The sequence below is a fragment of the Syngnathus typhle genome, linkage group LG2 (assembly GCF_033458585.1).
Source record: "Syngnathus typhle isolate RoL2023-S1 ecotype Sweden linkage group LG2, RoL_Styp_1.0, whole genome shotgun sequence".
Classification (NCBI taxonomy): Eukaryota; Metazoa; Chordata; class Actinopteri; order Syngnathiformes; family Syngnathidae; genus Syngnathus; species Syngnathus typhle.
Window position 1 is genome coordinate 10,235,202 of NC_083739.1, and position 25,641 is coordinate 10,260,842.

At 43.8% G+C, this 25,641-nt stretch overlaps 1 protein-coding gene and 1 long non-coding RNA gene across 4 annotated transcripts; one reads left to right on the plus strand and one right to left on the minus strand.

Moving 5' to 3' along the window:
* LOC133169883 (uncharacterized) lies at positions 1-2,292 on the plus strand. Its single transcript, XR_009718474.1, has 2 exons — positions 1-249; positions 2,045-2,292. It is a non-coding gene; the product is annotated as an uncharacterized LOC133169883 (long non-coding RNA).
* LOC133169763 (transmembrane and coiled-coil domains protein 1-like) lies at positions 1,241-25,376 on the minus strand. Of its 3 annotated transcripts, XM_061302244.1 has the most exons (7): positions 25,278-25,376; positions 20,256-20,311; positions 19,611-19,987; positions 5,942-6,175; positions 5,128-5,813; positions 3,784-3,919; positions 1,241-3,040 (listed from the first exon to the last, which is right to left on the minus strand). In XM_061302244.1, the coding sequence occupies exons 3-7, from the start codon at positions 19,857-19,859 to the stop codon at positions 2,726-2,728; spliced, it is 1,620 nt and encodes a 539-aa protein (XP_061158228.1). In that variant the 5' UTR covers positions 19,860-19,987; positions 20,256-20,311; positions 25,278-25,376; the 3' UTR covers positions 1,241-2,725. The 3 variants fall into 3 exon arrangements, with proteins under 3 accessions (XP_061158228.1, XP_061158246.1, XP_061158237.1); XM_061302262.1 differs by lacking the exons at positions 19,611-19,987; positions 20,256-20,311; positions 25,278-25,376 and adding an exon at positions 17,391-18,396; XM_061302253.1 differs by lacking the exons at positions 19,611-19,987; positions 20,256-20,311; positions 25,278-25,376 and adding an exon at positions 7,392-7,670.
* Between the last annotated feature and the right edge of the window lie 265 nt (positions 25,377-25,641).

Below are 25,641 nucleotides of genomic sequence, written 5' to 3' on the forward strand. Positions count from 1 at the left end.
CTCCGAGTAAAGGCACATTACAGTAGAGAAAAAAAAAGTGCACCGTTAAATCATACGACGCGTGTCTGAAAAGTTGCAGGATCCCTGTCACAAAAGACGGATTTCAAACCAAATTTACAAACACTAGTTTTCACCTTCACAGGGGGCCAAACGTCAAGCGACGGCTGCTTGGGTTAGCACGCGAGAAGATGCAAGAGTTGGACAACTGGTGACTTCTTCACCGTGACAACGAACACGTCCGATCACCAGGTACCAAACACCGACTTGACTCATTTATTTCTTGCCTTTGCAAGCTCAAGTGGGTGATCAGGGGGACCTGTTTTGCAGATGGTGAAGAAAAAACAAATAAATCATTTGTGACACTAGTCCTGGAGCTTTTCTGACTCAATTTTCCATCCCATCCCAGTTCGAAATGATGCCATGCTCTGGGCTATAAAATAAATTAATCCTCACATTAAGTAGTTGTGCATGTGCCATGTGCCCTGCCACAGAAGATGGCCCACTCGTCGGTCTGACCGGTTCCGCTCATCTTGAGGTTAATGGCAGGTCATGAGGTCACCATCCCCTCGCACCGCTTGAGCACCTTTCGGATGATTTGCGCACATCCGAGTGTTCGGTCACCGTAAGAGGCCGTGAAAGTGCAAGCAGATGAGGACACCTTTCCACTTGTTGATACTTGTTATTTTTTCCTCTTACTCGGTCTACTCTACACTCATAAATGTTCAAGTAGAACACAAGTGCTCCCACTCAAGATTTTCTGGTTTTAGTTTCATCATGAAGTGTTCATGTCCTCGCACATTAGAATGGAAATAGTTTTTCAATTGGAGCACATATTTTTCTTAAAATGAATGTTAATCCCCACAGTTGACGCAAATCGTTTCAGCACACGCCGTGTGGAACACAGAAAGCACACAGGCTCCCGCGCACGCTGCTGACGGCCTAGCGTGGGTGGGGTCGTGCAGGGATCACCTGGAGAGCACAGCGAGACAAAACGGCCTTTGCACGCCAACCTGTTTCCTTCGTGATAACCAGACACCAGCCTCATCTCCCTCTCCCAGATGAGCGCGCTTACATCTATCCAGACTGCCCACAACGTTCCACGCCCGGATCTACCGGGCACGATAAAGGTTCAACAGCGCCATCTTGTGGCCACATGATGACAATGTTTTTCCCTGCTGGGACAAACAACAGGATTTGATTATGGACAGAAGCGAAATCAAGAAAAACAAAAGCACATCAGTTAGCCAGGAATGCATTTTTATTGACTTCACACTTGGAAAAGCATATCAGAAGGCACAGGAGTAGTTTATCATGTAAACCAACGTCAAGGTCAAGCCAAGGTCAAACGGCTCACTCACAACTCGCCCTAACGGAAACTTTTGGAATCGAGATAGGGGTTTTCCATCATGCGATCCCGACCTGAGTGCCCTCCTTATGAGGTTTTCTCGACAAACCATCGGCCGGAGCTGTACTATATCGAGTTGAGTGTTAAAGTGCCAGCGTGTTCATCCGCTTTAGAGTGCTAGCTCAGCTTGACGTTTCAGTGACAGGACCAAAAAAGGCAGGCAAATATTACAAAATACTTCACATACGTAGTCCAAATGTTAAAACCGCCCCGCCCGCCTTTTCAAATAGCGTCATCACCATCAAATAAAATGTTGCCGTTCACAACAGACCCGCTGGTTTTCCTGTCAGGCAGGCCTGGCCTGAGTCAGCTTTGGCAACGCAGGGTGACTTCGCCTTAAGATAAAGCACGACGAGCATAGAGATAAGAAGCAGGAGAGTGCGTGATGAAAAGGACACGCTCCAAAATGGGCAGATTTAACAGGACTGACAGTGGAAACGGCGCGCACTGCGGATACAAAGCAGCAGCAGCAGCCTCCCGGCATATCTGAGATGGAGCCAGATAAGCGCCAATGGGCTCAGGTCAGCCTGGCACGAGCGATCCAATTTGAACATGAAATTGCTTTTACTGAGACAATGGACTTTTCTTATGTATTGAACAACACATCTGACTCACATGCCATTTGTCTTCATTTCACAGGCACACACTGCAAACGCAGCCGAGGTTCGACAATGACCAGATGTTGTTCAGGAGCTGTTTCACATGGCGTGCAGCCCATCCCAGCCGGCATTGCTCCTTAAGTGCGGCTCATACCCACTTGAAATTTGAATTCATAAACAGCTTCACTTCTAAAGAAAACTAAAACCCACATCAAGTTTGCAATTAAAAAATGGTGAAGAAGAGGAAAAAAAGTCTTTAGTCGTGGCTACTCTCCAAGGTTCCGCATTTCATCGCAGCAAAATGAGGTTTGAGGTTTTGGTTGGAGTTGCCCAATCGCGGCGTTTTCACCACGTTTGTTTGAGGTGAGATGACTAAAACCCTCCTCCTGAACCCTGCTACATGGAACTGAATAAAATGAGGTTAATCACAAAGAGTGTTTGTTAAAATCTAGAATTAAGAAACAGTACAATGCAGTTATGTGAAGGGAAATCAACACAAGAGTTGATCTGAAAGAAAGAAAATGTAAACAGTTCAGTCCTTTGTGAACTGAGGTTCTTCGTCTCCAAGTCGACCCCGAGCCGCTTCCCAAATGAGCCCGTCTCAACTTTCAGCGAGTCCAAAGGCGTCCACGCGGCTCTCTTGTCAAAGCCGGCGTGCGACGCTAGCTATTTGCTTTCGTCACCTGCCGTGACACATACCCAATTAAACGCGTGGCGGCGGTCATCCCGGGGGCCGCAGGGCTTGTTGCATGTAACCGGAGAGCGCGTCCCAGTTTCTCCACAGGAAGGCCGTGAGGATAACCAGCAGGAGGGTGGAAAACGAGCGCGAGCGCGTCTTCATCAGAGGCACCACGCAGTTGGCCACGGTGGACACAAAGACCAGGAGGACGGCCATCAGGGCCAGCAGCACGTTGATCAGTTTGCCTAGGAGCGTCCTGGCCGTGGCGTTTTCCAGCCCCTCCAACTGCACCGCCTGCTGCTGCTGCTGCTGGAGCTCCATCTTGGAAATTCGCGTCTGACACGCCTCCAGCGCCTCCTGCCGAAAGACATTTAACAACAGGTCACTAAAAATTCCCTAGTGCTTACATTTCTTTGGAAGTCAAGTACAGAAGTACAGCCCCATAAAAGCCCACCAACTCAATCAACGCAGATCTCAATTGCAGTTGACTTGCCCTCCCTCGAGTTCAATTTTTTTTTTTTTATGTCGTGTCGGTTTATTAGGGACAATAATGAGCGCACTCTTAAAAGAATGTCCTTAATTTGATCATCTAGCGCGGTTGCACATGATTAAAATGTAATAAACTAATGCCATTCCTCAAAAATGATCACCGCATGATCACCACAATTCAATCATGTGCAACAGATGCGAATGAAAGACTTTTTTTTTTTTCACTGTAGGCTTGAAAAAGTTGTCAGACAACTCAAGCAGCTGAGAAAGCTTTCCACGAGTGACTTCCCACCATTGGAGTAGAAAACTATTGACAGTTCTCGTAGACGGATCGTGACCACCCCCTACTGGCGAGGAAAGGCGCAACAGAAACAGAAGTCACCTCCAAATAGAAGGCTTGTGTTGTGACTAAACAGACAGACTGGGAGGATGACAGCATTGTTGGTTTCGTCTTCCTGTTTAGAGTGTCAACATGCACGTGCATGAGCGCCACACACTCTCATTCTTTGAACAGATGAAACGTGACGCCTTGTCCACGTATGCCTCAGGGTGCCGATGACAACACACCTTCATATCATTGTTTTGCGTCAAAATGATAGACGGGAACCAACCTGACTGTCTCGCGCCCTCTCGTACGACTGGTAGGCGATCTTCTCCTCCAAGCTGGCCAGCTCCTGTTTCAGGTTCAAGATCTCATTCTGGTGAAGTTCTGTCAGGTCATTCAGCTGCTCCTCCAAGCGTTCACACCTGAACGCACGCACACACACGTGCATGTAAGTAACAAGCTTAAAGAAGAAAAAGAAACACAGTAGAAATGGACACAGAAGGCGCCTAACTCAAGTGTTGACAAGATTAGGCCGCGCTAACCGATCTGCTGATCTAATCGTCCAATCAGAGTGCCACGGTGACAAAACGCACCATGAGGCAACAGTAGCAAAGACAAACATGTAAAGCAGGGCTTCTTTTGGTCAGTGGAGCCAATAACAGTGAGGAGACCACAAATTGGGACATGCATTACACTAGTAGCGCCACCCAGTGGTGATTAATGCCTTCCAAAATGTTTAATGTCACGGTGGCGTGGCCTATTTTTTGCAAACCATTACTTTTGTTGAGCACAGGTCAGTTGTGTTTAACATTGAACGAACAGTTTTCAAACATTTATTTAGGTAAAATTGACAGTGAACTTAAGCACAGTACATATTGAGTTTTGGTTTCCTTAAGCAATGCTGAATGCTGATGAGCTTAAAAAAAAAGAAAATCAGAATAATACCTTTTGATGACCACTTTGGCCTATCCTAACATTGGTCATGATAGTGGGACAGTTTGAAGGTTAACTATTGTGTTAAAATGTATTTTTAAAAAAATGTACAACCATAATTGTTCTGTAGACAAAAAAAAACTTGTTGATTGATCCTCATTGACGAAAAGGTGAAGAATTCATACGGTTTACGGAACCGCTCGTCAAAGTGGAGCGAAAGACGTGTTTGGTTGTCATTTCTGTGGCATGATGGCTTGAAATGTCGCAACAGAGAGACAAAAGAAGTGTGTGTATGATGCACTCACGCCACCTTACTTCCACTATACAAAATGGCACAAAGTATACAAACTAGATTGGTCGCAGATTTAAAGAGGAACTAAATGAGTCAAAGTTCTACAAAGCATGTAGGGCGTTTCAAATTTGTGACCCATCACTTGCACACTTTGTGTTGTACATCCATCCTGAAGCAAAACACCTCACTTTTTTTTTTTCTCTCAACCTCCAGGCTCAGGACCGGCAATGGCTGGGAATCAAAGCCAAGCCACACATACGAAAGGCAGCAGCATAGTATGCCAACTACACTGCATGTGTGTCAAACAGGGACTTTTTAGGGTAATCTAATATTTTCTGAAGATTGGAGGTTTTTCACCAAACTAGGAAGTTACGCGACCGCTCTTGAACGTAGAAAGACGCTCACCTGAAGCGTTCCTCGTGCAACGCCTGCGTGAGGAGTGTGTAGTCCCGCTGATAGTGACTCTTCAAGCCATCCAGAGTCTCCTCCAGCCTGGCCTGGCTCTCCCTCAGCTCCTGGACCTCCTGCAGCAGCATGTCCACGCCAGAGGCGTGAGCCCTCTCCAGCATATTTCCCTTGGAGCTGGGGGGGCCGCCGGGCGCCCCCGCCGTGCTGTTGGCCCCGGCCGAGCCGGAGGTGGCGCTCGAGCAGTCGTCCTCGCTGCCGTACTTGGGACTGGATTGGAAGTGATGACCGGCGGTGCCCAGCGAACGAGCCGCGGCGACGCCTTCTTCCCCCGAGGGCTCGTCCAGCGAGTCTTTGAATGACGAGATGTTGTCTGCGCTGCCGAACTTGTTCCGGATCAGCGAGGCGATCTCGCGCGGCTTGGAGACGACGGCCCCAGCGGCCGAGTGCGTGGCATGGGAGAAGCTGGACAAGCCTCCTTTGACGCTGTCCACCACACCCTCGCTGAAGCCCGTCACTTTGGCGCCCACATCCTTCAAGCCTTGCTGCATGTCCCGAAGAACGTCCTTGGGTTGCCGGGGGATTCCGTTGTGCTCCGCTTCCCGCAGCCTGCGGTGGTAGTGATCCAGTTTCCTTTGCAGCTGCTGGATGCTCTGCGCTGACTTCTGGTTCTTTTTCTCAAAAACCTGCCGGCGACCGCAAATTTATTTTAAATACACAATCCACAAAAAAGTAGAGGACTAAAATGAACTATAGAGGTGAAGTGATTTTTAAAGAATGAAATGTCTGAATTGGCCTTAAATTGGAAAGCTACCTGCTTAATGCGCGTGCTTTGCTGTTTGTCCGCATTGTTTGCCAGTTTGAGGTACTCGGCAACATTGTCGTCACGGGCTGTCTGCTCAATCTTAATCTGTTCTGTGAGTTTGAGGATCTTCTGCTGCAGCTGGGAGATGGCCTGCTTGGTGCGCTGAGGATCCAGAGTCGCATCGTCCGAAGAGTCGACAGCAGGTGGAGTTTGGCTCAACCCGCTCACATCCGACCGCTCGACCTGCAACCACGACACAGGAAGTGAGCGTGATAGTCACTTGAAGCTAACGATGACTTTGAGAAGAATAAATAGTATGTGTGGCATCGTGAGGTGTTTTTTTTTTTTTTTGCTGACAGATTAAGAAGGAGGTTCTGCTTTTCTGCTAAAAGTCATCTGAAAAGTGAGAAGTTAAGAAGGCCACTTGCGGGCAATCGTCGCAAGACTTTTTTTTTTTTCCGTTTCAAACTTTGCAGAGAAATGAAAGAAGCCAAAAGAAGAAACTCAGAGGGAAACTTGCAGAAATTCAAGAGCAAATTTCTAAGAAACAAAGCAAACCCTGGAACCTTGGGTTACAGAACACTCCTTTTTACAAACAATTTTTTTTCTTGTGCTACGTAACCATCGTTGGCAACACTCAAATCGCATGAATATAAACTGAAAACTCATTACATCCCTCCACGCCAAGAGGCAGAAAGCTTGTGGCAGAAAGCTAGGGCACTCTGTTGTTATCGTATATTTATCAGACTGACAAATGAGAATTTCTCACCGGTGATTGCGTGCAATAGAAAAGGAAATTAATCTTTTGAATGAGAATGAGAGATTCAACTTTGTGAATATTTCTTTGACTAAAGGAGAGACAAGTTTGCATGGAGAGATGTAATCAATTAAAAGATAATTAAAAATGGATCAGAACTTCCCAATATTAAATTAGAAAACAATTTTCTATAGAGGGGCTACAGTGCTCATTCCTTTTCTCCTAAAAGATGAGTTTTGGGGCTGAAATTGATTAAATGCATTTTCCTTTCTGTCAATGGGGAAAAATGACCACTGTTTATAAATGCTTTAGGTTACAAATAGGTTCGTAACTGAAACACTGACAGTTATAATGGTTTTGTACAATGACTCATCATAGGACTTTTCCAACTGTGGAATCGCGGCGGTTAAATTGAACACAAAGCTGATGTGCTCACTGGAACCCGCTATTTTGGTTTCAGATTTAGGAATAGCAACAGGTGGAGAAATATTATCTCAATAAACGCAGTTAATTTAATGGTTGCGTCACTGACACAGTTGAGTAAATAATTCATTTTCGGACCAACGTCTGTCTTTTCTAACTTTGTGCTCTAAATGGGCACAGCAAATTGATAATCCTCCGCATCAAGTCAAGTGGCACTTGACACGCAAACACTCCAATAAGCTTTTTTTTTGCAAGTGAGTTAAGAAAATCAACGCTCACCTTTCCGTTGCCCATTCGCAGGAACTTTTCCCAGTGCATTTTGGCCAAAAACGAAGGTTTGCTTTCATCTATCCACACCGAGACGGTTACAAAGCCGTGGCGTCAGCGTCTGTCAGTCTTTATACTGACACTTCTTTCTTCTTTGTCTGTGTTGTCAGTTTGTGTGCGGCACTAAACCGGCGGACCTCCGTCCGCGCCGGTTGCTGTGAAAGTTGTGACCTCAAACCGAGTGCTGTCACAGATAGTGGCACCGCCTCTGTCATCTCTTAAGGCCCCGCCCACAACCTCTTTCAATTCTTAAGGCCCCGCCCACAACCTCTTTCATCTCTTAAGGCCCCGCCCACAACCTCTTTCATCTCTTAAGGCCCCTCCCATACAGCCTGGACTATGACGTCATCCTGCTAATCAAGAACGACCGAGGAGATTGCGCCTTTATATAATGGTTTGGGTCAATTTTTAAAATAATTATTAAAATAGTAATTAAAATCTTTTTTTTTTTGCGCCTAAAGTGATGGTGTTCAGGGTTAGGAGAACACTGTGGCAGCGTCAAACTGTAACTTCCTTGACACTCTGATGTCTTTGATTTCTCTTTGATGTCTTGTATGTTTCTTTATCTTTTTCTTTGATTTCCTTTTGATGTTTTATGTTTCTTTGATGACTTTCATGTCTTGTATCCACTTTGATTTCCTTCACCGATATGATGGCTCAGGTGGGCTATCCCAGTGTATTAATAAGGCCATTATAAGAAATAAAATTGAGTGACTTTTGACTTGCTGTGAGCGGCTCCTTACTTTGGGAATCTCATGTAATCAACTCCTTTGACGGGATGCAATCGAATGTATCAACGATATTATCAAACGACACACACGAACACACAAATGTCCTCATAGTAAAAGTCGAGAGAAACAGAGACGTTTAAGAAATCAAAGTTCAAGTCTTAACAAGATCTTCACAGTCTATTAAGAGTAAAAAAAAAAGTAAAAATCACGTTCTTTAGTCCCTTTCAGGTTTCCCTTAGTAGTCACGACCACTTCCTGTTCCACCACAATTGCCTCATTTACTCTTCTTTCTTTCATTTTTCTCAATCATCAACGCCTCAAAGACGCCTTCCATCTATTCAAAACACAACTGGTTCAATTGATTCTTTAGATAAATTTCTAAATTGTAAAGAGACATCCGGTAGAATTCAGTTAGAGGTTCTCTTGACACTGTCATGTGCCAGCCAATGGAAAAAAAAATACTGGCAGACAAGAAAAACCAGTCAGACAGATTACACATGTAAGATTTAGGTACTTTCTTTGAGAGTTGCATACCAGATTTGACTATTCATTGGTAATATATAGCACGCAAATTACTTCATACTGTTAAAAAAGAAAAAAAACGTTTAAGAAACACTTTGCAAGCACGGCAGCTTCTTGACGAGCAGCCAAAACAACGTCATGAATCAGGGAGCAAAAATAGCCCACAAGGCCGACGCAGCACACGACCCACAAGTGACACCTTATTGCAACACCTGCTCTCCTCATGGCGAGAAACAACGTAGTATTAATACCAAGTGGATGACAAGACCGTGTGTGTGAATGTGTGTGTGTGCGTGTGCACGCACGCATGTCATTCCACTGGTCAACAAATTCGAAATAATTGTAATTATTCAGAGATGCAAAGAAACTTTTCTAGTTTTATTCTATTTAGCACTGATTCAGAATCTGACTTGATTTGTTTCAGGTATCACAATAAATGAATAATCAAATATTAAATAAGTAAAAAGGCAAATAGTTAAATAAATCAATCAATAAATAAATACCGTATTTTCCGCCCTATAAGGCGCACCTAAAAACCTGAAATTTTCTCAAAAACCAACAGTGCGCCTTATAGTCCGGTGCGCCTTATATATGGACCAAATTCCTAAATTTAAACTGGCCCAAAGCATTGTGTCATGAAATCAATCATAAGTGGCCCGCTGAAGACTATGAATCATGACTCAAAAAGACTATGGATCATTATTTTATGATTATAAAGTAATTTGTTCTGTCTGAAGTTGAAATAAAAAAGATAAAATGGAGAATGATTTGATTTGGATTAAAAATCTGACATGATGCATTAATGGTGCGCCTTATAGTCCGGTGCGCCTTATATAAGGATAAAGTTTTAAAATGGGCCATTCATTGAAGGTGCGCCTTATAGTCCGGTGCGCCTTATAGGCCGGAAAATACGGTACATACATAAATAAACAAGCATGTTTACTTGTATGAAAAAGGCAAATAGTTAAACAAACAAACAAATAAATAAATAAATAAATAAGTAAATAAATAAATAAATAAATAAATAAATAAATAAATAAATAAATAAATAAATAAATAAATAAATAAATAAATAAACAAACAAACATGTTTGCTTGTATGAAAACGATATATTAAAAATTAAGGGTTAGGTTCAGGATTTTTTGGGGGTCTTGTTATAGCTATAAATTACAACACATGGTAAAATCCATATTGCTTTTAGATTTTATCGGTCAAACTTAAAAAGAAACATTAAAATATCACAAACAATTTATGTGCTAGAAAAAAAGTCAAGACATTTTTAAAATACATTTGGGGACACACAAATGTATGATTGTTATGATTAAGAATAAATAGCACAATAAGATCTAAACTTTCAAGACATTTGAGGGTTTTTTTTTTATGCAAGCTACGTTTTGACTTGTTGTCTTACTCTCTTGTTCCACTAGCGTAATTGAGGAATCATACATTCCTCATTTCCATACTTTCCCTTACTATTTTCATGACTTTTTCCCCCCAGTTCAGGTTTTGCAATGTATGCCATCTGATGGACGTTATCCTACAGATAAGAAGGGCAAAGGACGAGTCAGTTAAAGCCTTTGAGCTGAAGAGCTGGAGATCGAGGTACAAGACGCAGAGATAAGAAAGGCCCGGTGACCAAAACACACTGGCACCATCAGCTCCACTCATTACGTCAGTCAGTGACGTCATGTCAGTCATTCAGGTGCTTTCCGTGAGTTTGTGGGCTCGGAATTCGAGGCATGGGGACACGAGTTGATCCCTCAGACAAAAACAATAAAGAGACTAAATAGATTCTTTCCCTTGCCCCATGGCGAGCCAAACTGGGTCCACTTGCTTTTGGGTCAGGTTGCGCAAAAGCCTGCGATCCCAGTAAAGCTGGTTGGAATAACTCAGACTTCACTCGGCCTTTCCTCAAGCTGAGAGGGACAACGTAGTCCGACTCTTTGGCTCTATCGGCGCTATCACTATAGAGAGTTACAAACTTGCATAATACATTGTGTCATTCATAGCACGCCACTTTCAAATGATGGGAGAGGTGATATGGAAAGAGACCTATATAAACACACACACACACACATGCACACACACACACACACGATAGTATTTTGTACAACTTATTAGAAGCTCTCCACAATGTGTTTAACATGACTGAAATGAAGAATGATCTATTGGACCCCAAGTTTTTCTTTCATTTATAAATTAAAATTATAATTAAATTAAAATGAAATAAAATACATGTTGCCAAGCCATGTCACATTTATTCTCTGATTTTATGCACATGGTTTTAGTTCCCACACAACCAATTAAGGCTGTGCTCAAACAAGTCACATCAGAAAAACATCTTTAAAAAGAAAATCCGCATTTCTTTCTGCTTTAAGGGGTTCAAAGAGCTAACAATGAAGCCCATTCATTAGATATGGAAACTTACATAACCCCGTGCGATGCTGGAAAAGGGGTATTTCACTCACACACACACGATTGTATTTTGTACAACTTATTCGAAGCTCTTGACAATGTGTTTAACATGACTGAGATGAAGAATGATTTTACATCCTTAAAGTGGATGATGATGATGATGAACAAAAGGGTGACTCACGGTGGTAGGTGTCGGAGGCGGTGAGGTGTCAGCAGTTACCAGATTGAAGATGACCTCCATGGCGAGAAGACACATACGCACATGTGGGGATTAGACTGGTGTTTGTTTTCCTTTGGGAAGGACAACAGTTGGCGTGGAGGTCAAGATCGCAACTCTGGGCATTGACCACTCATCACTCACTCGGGATGGATCCACTTCATTGCTCACTTGACTCAAAAGCCCACTGGGCAAAGACTTCTCTTGACTGCAGAAAATGGGCGAGCGTGCCTTGGGGATTTTTACTAACAAAATATCCAGAAAGTATAGAATCCTATAATCCATGATTTGAACTCAGAGAGCTGAAACTGCCCCACACGTGTTCAATTTTAATTAGAACAAACATTGGAGCTTTAACTCCAGACAGCTAGCATTGCCGTCAAAGGAGAGAAGAGCAAACCGTTTCCGCTATGGATACCTTGCTGCTTAATAAGATGAAGTCTTCCAAAGCCGGATGAGGTGAAACATTGGATGAAAAGATCGAATGTGAGAGGAGCGCAGCAGCATGCATCAGGCGAAAAAAGAAGTCCACGGGGAGCTGTTGCTGAGAGCTCGACGGAGTGAGTGAGGGAGCATAGAGTCGTTGAGAAAAGCTTCATGCGGGGGGGGGGGGGGGGGGGGGCTTTTATTTGCTTGGCTGTTCCAGGCCCAATTACGTGGAAGAAGTGGCCTCCTTTTCAATGATCTCAACACTAGATTGTCACAGCCAATAAGTTTACCGAGTGATCTCGCGCTAATGAACCAGCTACCGCTGACCCCCGGCCAGCCGGGGGTTTTCTCCTGACCAACTGCCAGAACTGAAATTTACCCACATTGGGGGTATGGAAGACAAAAGTTTGGTCAGACAGATCAAACCCATGCAAAGATGCAGAGAAAACTGCAGATCCCACTTCATAAAATCATGTGAGGCATCCATTCAAAACCTCTTAAGGGTGACGGAGTCAACATTCTAAAGTCACCATCCGAACAAATACGAGTGAATTCGTACAATCGATCTGCTTTGTAAAACGCGTTTTGACTGGGCCACCATCACAAATAGCCATCATTGCGAATTACTGACATTCCCATGACCTTTGAACTAACAATGTGGGCTAAAACTTTGTGGTCTTGATGCAGAGAGATTGATTTCAAGAAAAAAAATCAGCACATGGATGACACCAGCCTGCTCCAAAGGAGGTGGGGGACGTGCAGAGAATGAATGCAGGCTTTAATGAGGTGGCGGGCGCAAATCGGGAGTGCGGGAAGGATTTAGGGAAAAGGCTACTTACATAAGAACTAGCCTCACTCACATGGAGAATGTGCAAGTGTGTAGGTCATTGATCCCCAGGACCATAAGTCTTGACATTGCAACACAAAATCACAAACCATTGTGTATATATATTTCCAAGCGGGAAATCCATCTTGGGCACATGACGCGGCATGGCTGCATTACATTGATGGACGGCACGTGGACATAAATAAAATCCTGGAGCGCCTCTAGGCACAGCTGCAACTGTGAGGAATTACTCATCACTTAGGGCAGGGGTGTCAAATTCATTTTTGTTGCGGGTCGCATCGTCATCATAGTTTTCTTATTGAGACTGTCAACCCAAACAAATGTATGAATGCCTCATATTACATACAGTATCGACTACACAACAAATTGATGACTAACTACTTTTCAAATCTGAAACAAATGGAAAAAATGTTCAAATATTTTGAAAAGATAAAAAATATGCTAGCAATATCTCTCCTTTTTTAAAAGTGGAGATCATTTGCAATTTTCGCAGCCCACATAAAAGGATGTGGTGGGCTGTATCTGGCCCTCAAGCCTAGGGTTTGACACCCATGACTTAGGGGAACTCAACTGTGGGCTTTTGACTTTCAGGTTTCTTTCAGAGGCAGCTGAATTCCAATCATTCTGCACCCTCCGCCCGGCGACACTGTTTTGTGGGGGTGACGGGCTCTCCAGCCGTTCCTGTCCATCGAGGAATACTTGAGGGTGACTCAGACCTTCTTTCTGTGCTCTACAGGTTCATAACATACTCCGAACTGCATAGGGCTCTGCTGCACAATGACAACTTCCCCAAGTGGGCCAATCAGCTAGAAAACACAAAATACTGACAGATGAAATTCACCACAGATTTAGATGAAGGATGGGACGGTATTTGGCAGTAATCTGTTGTCCGACTCCAGACCAAGTTGCACAGATAGACAGATGGACATTATTTTATGACGTATGTAAGTGGCCAATTGAGAACTGGCCGGATTATCTCACCGAATGACTCACTGAGGAGTTGAACTTTAGGCTGTTATATTGCATGTTATTCAATCTATCTCTATCCCACAACTGTGTCTTGTCCATAGAGGCCAATGAAGTTCTTCTACACCTAACTCTTCTAGCCAGAGCAAATCTTGTGGCGTTCCACATGGCTCCGTTTTGGGGCTCATGTTATCTGGATTTGTAGTTATCACTTATTTAAATGCAGACACGGGAAAAGTAAAGCCCGTGTACGTTTCAGACAGAGCCTTGTGAGAGTCCTGTGATGGTCTCTGTCAAAGGCCCGATTAGAACATGGCCATGGTCTCCATACACATTTTCTTTTAAAATGCATGAACTGCAACTCCACATGGGTTCTGTTTCTAACTCACGCTAACAGATACCTTGTGAATAAAACGCCGCTTCCGGTGACATTATGTCATCTGATCAGAGGCCATACATTATAATTAAATTATTAATTTGACATGCCCAATCGAACAAAGTGAACATATTATCAATTATTCGTGCACAGCTCCAGTCTGACGGAATAATGGAACAAATTGATGGAATAGTAGTTTTAAAATCAGAAGTCAAGGATGAGAGTTTGTTCAATTATTGTTCATGTTACTGTAAAAAGGGTAAAAAAAACAACAACTCAATATTATCATGTCTTACTCATGACAATTGGACAATATTGGTAGAGATTTTACCAAAGATCATACAAGTTGACCCCAAAGGTCACTCAAACGAGGGGATTGTTAGATTTAGGCCTCTTTGGCACACATAATTACATAAGTGAGTTTAGCTAGGCCATTATATCGCTGCGACCTTTCCATTTGCTAAGGTCTTGTTTAACCTATGGCATCCTTTGGCACACTTATCGGTTGAAACCAGTTAAGAACGTGGAGTCACACATAGGAACATTCCGACAAACTATGCTGCTCTACTGTGTAGGTGTGCCGAAGACAGTTTAAGATCAAGAGTCATTTTGGGCACGAGAGAACTTCTGGCCTATATATAAGTGACAGCCAAAATTCATTTTGGGGCGCCTCGCCATGGGTTAATGTGTGTAAGGAAACACTGCTGCATCTTATTTCACGGAGCCGATCAACGATGTCATTGACCAATCTGTCACAGCCGAGCACAAAATGTTTAGAAAATGCAAAATAATGGAATTTCACCAATCAGATTAGTGTTAAATCTAACACGTGGTCACCATTGTGGAATGGATGGGCCAGGCTGTTCAACTGAGATCTATTTTGATGCAGCAGTCACACTTTCATGATGAAATCACAGCCAAAACAAACAGATTGGAAGTTTTTTTTCATATTTTCGTCTGATCAGCAATTTTTCTCTGCCATTTTATGAAGCGTCTTTGTGCTTTATAAACTTTCATTTGGTGCATTTTTGTGGGGCAAGCAGAAATAGGAACGTAAAATGAAGTGAACAAATGTTGTATTTGGTTGAGCACAATTTATTTATACTCAGTTCATTGTGGTTATGTAATGGTGAAAGCAAAAGGGCACTGGCCCAAAATGCAAAGTCGGTCCGGGCCAGGATACCCGCAGTGGCGCGTCATTTTCTAGGCAGGATGAGGACGCTGAATAATCTAGAACAATCAATGCCGCTTTTTTTTTTTTTGCCCTGACTGATCATTTGGAGTGGCCCCATTCTCATCCGCATGAATCCAGGCTCTCTTCCGAATTCCTCATTCAGGCCTCAGTGCTGTTTGGGAAGTCTGAGCCACACTGCTGCCCAGAAGCGGTCCATTTCATAACAAAATGACATTGTGTGAATAGAAAGTTGCTTAGCAATGTACTTTTTTTTGTTTATTTCACCTGCTCTGACTATCCAACAATTAATGAGATGGTCTTTCTCTTTTTTTTTCAACTTTCATCCAATTCAAATGTTAATTCACCATTAAACTCAAACCACCATAGAGACAGTGAAACACACAGGCTCACTTTTGCCTTTTTTTCATGCAAAATTAGAACTACTGATCCAATTAATCCATTTCAAGCTCGATTGATACTGTTACTTTGCTTGTATTGAAACTTGAGTGCGTAATTAGTGACACAGAAATGAAACTCAGTGTCACTTAGCAGGAAGCAGCTGCTCAAGCATTCCCGTTCACTTTATCGCATTTCTCGCTCCATGTGAGTTCTTGCAACCAGTACACAGTCATGATAATATTAATAAAATAACCAGGGAAGTCACCTAAATTACAAATACATTTATTTATACACTATCTATGCCAAGGACAGGCACGACCACTAGGTGGCGGAAGGTATCATAAACTTGCTGCCATTCATTCATGGCTTCCTACCAATTTCTCAACTTTGTGTTCAGGGAACTTTACACCTTTGGACGTAAACAGTAAACTGAGACGAGATCATCATGATTTCAGTATTCAAGCTTTTGGTGATGATTGTGTTTGGTGGTGTGGTAAAATAGCAAAAATGGTGGGAAACTAGAGTATTAGTACACGTTTACATTTTTACTCCACTAAGGGGCGCTACTGCACAAAATATCTCATGTCTTTTAATGGAACTCTGTCCACATAACACCACCTTCATGATCAAACTTCTGACTAACCAACAAAAGTTAGTTCGGGGAGAAGAAGATGAGTAAAATGGAGAATATACCACGGCAAACCTGTCTGTGCATGACACATAAGGAAATATGTCGTTTCTCACTCTGACACACAGTATGTTTCGATGCTTTTTAGGGGAGAGAAATATGCTGAGATTCCCTCGGGTTTGACAACACATTTGCATGGATGTGTGTCCTATGTGGGTCAGTAGAGCATAGCGGAGCTCACTGAATCCAGAGCCTCATTCATAATTCATTAGCTCGACTCAAACAAGACAGCGTGAGCAGGGAGTGGCAGTCATGCGAGGTTACCCGTCTGTCTGTCTGTCTGTCGCTTTCCTCGAATTCACCTCAGAATCCCTTTATTGGATTCAAATACAAACAAATTGGAGTGAAACAAACTCATCACATAAAATGCACCTATAATGACGTTCAAGTAAATGATGAAGTGCTACGCGTTGATAAAAATGTCATTCTTCTGCCTGTCATCATATGTCGCTGGCATAGATAGATGAACAAAGATCTTGGAATCAATGAATACGATTTTCAAATGCAGGCAGCACCCCTGATGATCTCATGGCACCCTTGTTTGGGAATCAGCAGGGACGGCGACATGCGGGCCAAAGTTGTGCATAACATCCTCGGTGACCCAAAATGCCGGAACGGCTGTGAAAACACTCTTGATATGCACGCGTGCATGCCCACGCTAATGTTCCCACACGCAAACTGTGGGAGTAGGAACCAGCTGCAGGCCCGAAATAACAACATAAAGGACGCCCGACCGCAAGCGACTCACTGTTGACATCATCCAGGCACGTGAATGGACTGCTCGGCAATCAACTTGAACATGGCCTCCCTTCCAACACAAAGCTTGCAATTAACTTGATTGAGTTCCATGAAAAACAATCATGATGTATTTCTAAGCATGACATGACATCACTATGGTGAAAAGTGTTTCGACTTATTGGTCCTCTAAACGATTCCTCCACTGCTCAAGACAGATGAATTTGTCCCTGACAAATCAAGCGGAAGACATGCTGGGTCACAATCTATTCATAGCGGAGGAGAAATGAAGTGGCGCTGCAGATTAGCATATGAAATAGGTTTGAAGTTCACAGCTTGCTAGTTTCAATTTCCCCATGACTCACGCTATTCACTGGCGAGCATTCCCAAAGTCAACTTTGCTTTCTGTCCAGAGTGTACGAGAAGGCACGTGAGAAGAAACACAATCTTACCTTGGAATTTCCATGAAGACTGAAGTGCTGCACCATCTTCCCTCAAGACACGGTTCAACCCTCCGCTTTGCTCCTTTGCCCTCATCTACCTCCAAACATAAACTGCCTGACGCTGCTCAATCCATAGGTAACACACACACACACATTGAAGGAACATCCGCTGCCTTCCTCTCCAGCTATCCATCTTCACACATTTCACGACTACACTGCATGTGCCTGCTGTGCAAACACTTGAAGAGAGCGAGATGGACGGATGAAAAAGATGAGGGAGGGCAAGCGGGGAAAAGGGCAGAGCTGCCCAATCACTCCCAAACACACACGCGCGTGCACAAATGCTTTGTCACACACACACCGACCCGCAGAATATTTGACACTTGAGTTACACACGCACACACACATACACTAATGCAGCAGCAATGACAAGACAGCTGTCATACACAAAGCCGGCCGGCGTCCTGACTTATCTCGGAGGAGGCATGGTTGCCTCCTGCTTCCTGCCTGTGAGAGGAGGAGAGGAAAGAAGAGGAGGGGAGGAGGAGGGAACAGTTGACTGACTGCCTGTAATATGTCCCTGATGTGACGCGGAGGGGGGGGGGGGGGATCACAAAGGAGAAAAAGGCCAGCGGAAAGGAGAGAATGAGGGAGGAAGTATTAAAAAAGAAAGACAAGGACAGTGCAGCCTTGATGGCAACCTTCACCCTTTTGACACATCTGCAAATGGCAACCCTTGGTCAAAACACCTCGGGGAGTCACCTTCTCTGTTGCTATGGTAACCATATCAGGGGCTAGTTGCAGGCTGCATACTGCATGTTTTAGGGTAACCACTCGGATGACTGTTGACGTGTTGATGTGCACAGAGTGACGGTGCACAAGTAGGAGATTGAAGATGAATGGGCAGCCATCAAGAGAGTGAGGAAGCCCAAAAAAACTGCCGCTTGCTCTCGGTCCATTACTGCAGTCCAGCTTGCTTAAACCAGATCTTTTCAACGTAACGCCTCACAGACGTCAGCATAACAAGAACTATGTAATAATAATAATAATAATAATAATATTTTAATAATATTGTTTACAAACATTCTCATAAGACAGGATACTAGTGGTGTCAGTCACTAAAGCTACCACCCCATAAACCACCTTCCTAACTTTACTGTTTGAACACCGCCCTCTGGTGGTTGGTTCGTCTCACTGTCACGTAGAGAGCATGAGATGACCGGTGGTCCGCGGCCCTCTAGTGGGTCGTAGCGGTATTGCAGAGGGTCAGGGAAATTGGAAATGGAAAATTATTATAACATTTCTAAAAATAAAATTGATGCATTATTTCGCTTAAAATATTTTCCAGCTAATTTTGTGAATGATCTACCCATCTAAATTGTGTCAAATGTAGCTGAGACTTTCCAAATGTACTAGTGACTCTTTTACAGAAAGATGAATCATTTCCACATTCTGTTCTTAATGGCAAGACAAAAACACCAGGGATCACAGTGTACATTAGAGCTAAACAAAATGGTGATAAGACAAAAGTGAGAAAATATCAGCAGTCATACTATGACGTATGTATTTTTTCAGAATAATAATATCGACATCGTAATAGGTCATTGAAGCCCGGTTCACATGGCAGGATTAGTGGCCCGATTTTAGCCCCGAATGTCCCAGGGTAGGTCAGCCACAATCTTCGTAATGGCTCCAAAAATAATATCAGCAGATAATCCTGCCGAGTGCACGTGGTCTGCTCAGACTGTTCTAGATATTCAACATGTTGGATTGTTCTGGGGCGTGTGCGCTGTGCAATCGAGCACACAGTCGGGTGACATGGCCATGTAGCCAATCAGAGAGCAAAGTGACGAGGAGGAATGGTGGGGAATCCAAACTCTGCTAAATACAAACCAAAAACTGCCGCTTCTTTGTCCACCATGTTTGTTTACTCTGAATTCACGATTAATCTCGGGAGGTTTTGCGAGATTTCCAATCCCATGTGTTGTTTTTGCCGTGTGGCTGCACACCACACACGGTACTTTCCAAACGCTTCAGCGCTTGTTACGTCACAATCTGCACATTTACTAGATCCCTTCAAAGAGCAACAAGTTTCTATGGCAACCTGTGTAAATGTGGTGGCAACCCAGCATGACCGACAGCACTTCATCAATACTGCACACTTCCAACTCAATGAGAGAGGAAGCAAAAGCTCGAGTTTCAGAACGACAGTATTGATGAGTCACTCACCCGGTCCGTCTCATCTGTTGACTGGTAGCCTGACGACAGCACCGCTTCGGCCCCTGTGCATCCAGGGGCCGGGCTACTGGGGGCCGTATCGGTGGCGGAAGAGGAGGAGCGCGGGCGACTGACGTGCCGTTGCGGATCGTGAGTGTAGCGCCGATGTGGGGCCCGTGGGCTGCCTTTTAAGAGTGGGTCGCGGTCTCCGCTGCCGGATCCCTTGCTGCGCCGGCTCTGCAGGCTGGTGCCGCGCCTCATCACGCCTGCGGGGCCGCAGCCCCGGCTGGCTGCGCAGGGATCCACGAGGCCGGCGGCTCCGTCGAGGTCAGGTGAGCGGGACCCCGAGGAGTCCTCGGAGGCGATGCGGGAGAGGCCGCCTGATGAAACTACAGAAAAAAATAGAAGATACATTCATGAGTGACTGTTGTTTGCATTCAGAGACAGACACTCACTTTAAGAATTGAGTCAAATAAAAATCTGAAAAGGTGGGGGGGGGGGGGGGTCATTCAACTTCCTGTTGGTCGACACAGTGTGGTGTGTTTAACACCAAGAAAGGCCTTTGTCTTATGAGCAAATGACAAGTCATAAAACAGCAGAGCAATGATAAATGAGGCAAAATAAGTAAAAAAATAAAATAAATTGAAACGGACTTACCATCAGTCCAAGTGTCACAAGCTCACAACCTGGAAGGATTCACTCTTGTGGATCATCTGAGAGAAAGCAGACACATAAAGGACAGAAAATAAAGTGAATCATTTACTTGAATTCAAAAAGTCACTGACCTCGAGATGCTCAAATACACAAAATACTCCAACCACCTGTTCTTCATGTAATCAGTAGACCGTCACTGTCCAGTAACCGAGATGAAGAAACAACATTGTGTTCGACCAGAAGCTCATTAAGTATCCTGCTGTGACATTTGGGCTTTCTCATGAGGCTCAAACTGATCAAATAGTGCCAACAGAGCCCCAACATTGTCGCTAAAACAAGCTATGAGTTCAAATCAAAGCCGTCTTGTCCGTCCGTATTGGTGGGAGAGCGATCACCTCACAACCGTGCAGGCGTCCGTCCCCGCCCTCCTCGCAGCATCACTGACTGACACTGCTGCAAAAAACAAGTGGACACTGTTGAGAAGCACAGCTTGCTTGAGCTTCCTTTCATGTCTCTCCGAGCTGATCCAAGCACAGGACTGGATTTTTTTTCCTTGATTGCTAATGCTTTTATATTCCAACTAAATCCTATTTTGGATGACAAAGCCTGACCGTCACACAGAATCCGCTTTAATACCCGCACAATGCAGTCATTGCCACACCTTCAAAACAGGATACTTTCCTTCCAACTTTCCTTCAATTCACAATACAATACTTGAGAGTTTCGTTCCGCGTAGAGCGTTGTGCCGCCGCCGCATGACAGCGATTATCAGCAGTTGGTGACAACCGGGGTCAGCGGCCTCGGCCAGTCAGCAAATGTATCGCAGTCGAAAGGTGAATGTCAAACAATGACACAGACAATGGCCCCTTTGGAAACATGTCGAGTTGGCTCATACCCATCTGCACACACAGACACACACATATTAACTACGTGTTGCGACCGTCAATGTTATTGTCTATGAGCGAGGTCGATGGTGCGAATGCGCAGAAGGGTCCCAAATCACATTTTATGGATTTAAAGGGGATCGATTTGTTTCTGTTTGTATCCGTCCATGAAATAATGCTTCCTTCCTAAATACCCACTTATGTTGCTTTGAGGCAGAAGCAGACGCCATGATCAACTGCAATAATTTGCAACAAAGTGCAAAACAGAGGATGCACACTGCAAAAAGCCGGCGAGAGCCATAAACACAGATTCGTGCAAAGAAATTGACCAGACAGTCAGCTTGGGGGCCAGACCCTAAACTAAAAATGAAATAAAAATCAAATTTGGAAATACCATTATTATTTGATGTCTATTGTTCATATACTATCTTTTTCCATTTCATTACAAAACTGAAGGCATGTCTAACCTTGCTGAGTCAGGCACTTGCTTTAGTGTGGACCACATGATACTTTCTCTGTGCTCCTCATAAATCCAATTGCGGGCCGGACTGGACAATTCGGCGAGACGGATTTGGCACGCCGGCCGCCAGTTGATGATAAACTGCGTGGCCTTGCGTGAACTAACAAAAACTTATCTCATTCAGCAGATGTGTTGGGACAGGACTGACAGGAAACATGAACAATTGTTATTGTACTCCGTGTGTGTGTGTCTGTCTGTGTGGGTGTGAGTGTTTTTCATTTTTATGCGTATGTGCTGTCTCTGGGAGGCAGTCGGTTATCGGTTGAGAGAGCGGAGCAGATAACTTCATCATGCTGCAAAAAGTGTGATAAGAAATGCAGCTTGCTCTTTGTATGGGAAAGAAAAGGGACAGGGGGCGACAGAGGGGCGTCGGCGGCTTGGACGGCGGCAGTCCTGCGTGTGCCTCCACCCGGCCGTGTCAGGTTCAGCCGGCTGGCTGAGAGTGCGTGTGACTGAATGGCTGAATGGAAGGTAGTTCGCGGCGGACAGAAGCGGGCACAATGTCCTATTGTGCAAGCAGCAACTCTGGGAGGCCCAGCTGACAAACTGTAACGCTCAGCTTTCCAGCAACACAACCGACTCACACACAAACGCACTCCTACGCTGTCGTGTGCATGAGGAGCAAAGTCAAGATGGATTGACGATTCTCACAACAACAGCACGTGTGTTACGGAAGGATCGGAAAGGGAGCTTGATTTCAGCAAGTGGGTGTGCGCTTGAACAAAAGCAATGTTTGCACTGAATGACAAGACAAGTTGATTTGTTTTGCCCTTAATCACAAAAGAGTCCCACAGGGCTCCTCATCGAAACCCCCAACCTCATCAAAATACAAATATTGATCGACATTCGAATGAAAATGAATGATATTCTGCAATGTGATATATCAGAAAAGGATTCTGTTACTATGACGACTAGGTTGGAGGCGAGCTGTTGTTACAAGGCGTGCGGCTATTTGCGCAAAAACAGCCTCAATTCTAAACACCTAAACACTCACGAAGGCCGCACTTCGACACCAAGCATCCAAATTACACTTCTCCACGAACGTTTTGATGCTTTCACGTGGTACGTAAGGCAGACACATCACTCCGTCCGTCCCCGACGTTTCCCAACATCTCGTTATGTGCCTCTTCCCAGAAGCTAATGCTAATGGGAGAAACCACTGCAGCTCTGCTTACTGGTAGCCACTCAGCAGATCTCGCTGCCAAGTCAGGCGAAAAGAAAGTTGGAGCGGGGGCGCTCTTATTAAGTATTTCATTTCACGTTAAGAGGAGAGGAGGTACTCCAATCACTTACTTTATATCCATACATTTGATGCTATCTTTCAATTATGTTTTGAAATTTTGACTTTAAATGTGCATGACACATGTGCAAGTGTTATTTTGAGACTAAACGTGAAAAAATAACATTGTTCATCTAAAAGTATAATATGTACGGAGACGCCAGATGACACCTCTTTGTGGATGGACGGAGATGACTTCTTCTAGCTAAGCTTATGCAAACCAGGATGGTATTTATTTCAAGTGTGTATGTCTCCAGCTTCCAGCACAAATGATTGTGATGATGTCCACTACCTTATTGCGCCCCTTTCCTCAAAGCGGGTATGGAACCGAGGGAAACGGGCAGCTTGTTGCTAAGAGAAACCACAGCTTTTAGAAAGGAATTTCACCTTCGTTGGGGAAGTGTGGGAGTCGCTCATACAGGAGACAATGCAGCTCCAGCAAGAAAAGAGCACGACTGCGAGCAGTCTAAAATTGGAATGAGAATTGCAATCCAACTACAGAATGACAGTCGGTGTGGTGTACATTGGATACACTGGATCATCATTTTGGCATTTATATTTGCAATAGAATTATGCCATGTCAACCAAAACTGACACGCAGTCACAGAGCAAATGAGTTGATTGTTTCTTCTCGGCCAAATCTGAGCATCTCAAATATGAACAGAAAAACGGTTCAACGTGACCGGCGATATATAACTTCCCCTTATTTTCCAAATGGACAAGTCTATAAACAAATCAGAGGCTGACAGGTCACATTTGAGGTTCCGCTACATTTCTGACAATTAAAGAGCCGCTTATCAAGTAATCAGATAAGCGATGTAGATGGCCAACTGGGTCCAGATTGACATTGAATCAAAGTGTGACCAGCGGCAATACCTCTCTGACGTTCTAAAAATATCCACAGAGAAAGATGAGCTTGGCTTCACTTCTACGCTCGTTGCCTTTCCAGCCAATCACGCGGAGCATGTGAAAGGCAAGCAAGTTGTTCATCTTGTCATGTCCTCCACAACTGCATGTGAAGCTCAAGCTGGAGCGGGCAACACCAAATCAGAGGAGGGTAAACAATTTTTGAAATGCAACTAGGTGTCAAAATCCATGTGTGACAAGTAAGTGAGTATATTTAATTTATTATTTAATTTATGATAAAAATATTGGTTATTTGCAGTTGTAATTTGATTTGTGTTGAATTGGGTCTAATATAATTGTTAATTTCATCTGTGACTATAGAGAAGATGTGCCTTCCATGTTTGTTTCGTCTTTCCATTGGACATTCTTTTGGAAGATTTTTGGCGTGTCAAGTTTTTGAAAAGGATTTATTCCCGCCATTTCCCGTGAAGTCTTTTAGTTGAACAAGGATGGATGGTGCAATCAGACAGTGATGTACCTTGACCTTGGAGTTGACCTTTACACTTTTTATGGAGGTTGTTCTGAGCTTTTTTGTTATTGGTCCTATTAACCGTCTCTTCAATTTGTTATTAATTTTTCTCCACGTCATGAAGGTTCACTCCAGTCTTAGGAATCTTACAGGTGTGTGTTAAATGTGCAGTTGCAGTCACAGGAACACCAAGCAGCTTGTAGCTTTTATCTTTAATGCTTGTCTACAATTTATAACTCTCTCGCTTTGCATTGTGTTGTCCATGTTCCGTATAATACACAAAACAGCATTGTGACCACCAACTACTACTTTTAAATAAGCTTACAAGTTTGAAGGCACCTGTGATGCAAATCAGAGGACACACACACGAGTAAAATTATTTACAATATTTTCTAGATGAAGCATAATTTTTGTCCAGGCCCGTTTCATGAGTTACTTTGAATTTTTAATATATGAATTAAAATGTAATTCTCATTATGTTTCATTAATTGGTAATCTTATTTCAATTTTTTTTTCTATTCGTCTTAATAACATTTAATAACATTTTTCTTTCATTAACAGCGCGGTATTAACAATTTCGTCAAAGTGTGTACATGACATGCATGTTATATGACACGTCTGACAGTCTAGTGAACACACGTGAGATGCAAACTCTTACGAAAGCACACGCCTAAAAAAAGAAAAATTGTATCTGAACCTCTGTATCATCCCGCCAACAGCTCCACGCGTAAAAAAAAAAGGTCAACCAGAAAGCAAACAGCGTGTCAGTCGTGCAAACGGACAGAAAGCGCGTCGCGTGCGTCTTGACGCTGTCAGCAGGTTGACAGTCCCGTTAGGATGTCGAGTCCTGCCTGATAAGTCAGAACTGCTCACGGGAGCGAACAGCAGCGATCTGCGGCTGCTTTCCGCGCACAAAACGCACCAGCCAGTATATTTCAGCAAAAACAACGCCCAAGCTGACACTTACATGGCAGGTGAATCACAAAGTGTCTCGCGGCAGCTGGACTCGCTTGGCTAGTGCCGGGTGCCCATGAATTGCGTGCGCGCGTGCGTCCGCTGTCTGCCACTAACTACGCCCCGCCCACTGACGTCGACCGACACGACATCAGCAGAGATCGATTCCTCAGTCGGCCGGTTCGAGGTCTCACTTCAATGACTTCGCAGCCCAGGCGAAGGCCCAAAAATAACTCAAATGCTTTCTAACTACAACCAAGTAGGTAATAATAATAATAATAATAATAATAATAATAATAATAATAATAATAATAATAATAATAATAATAATAATAATAATAATAATAATAATAATAATAATAATAATAATAATAATA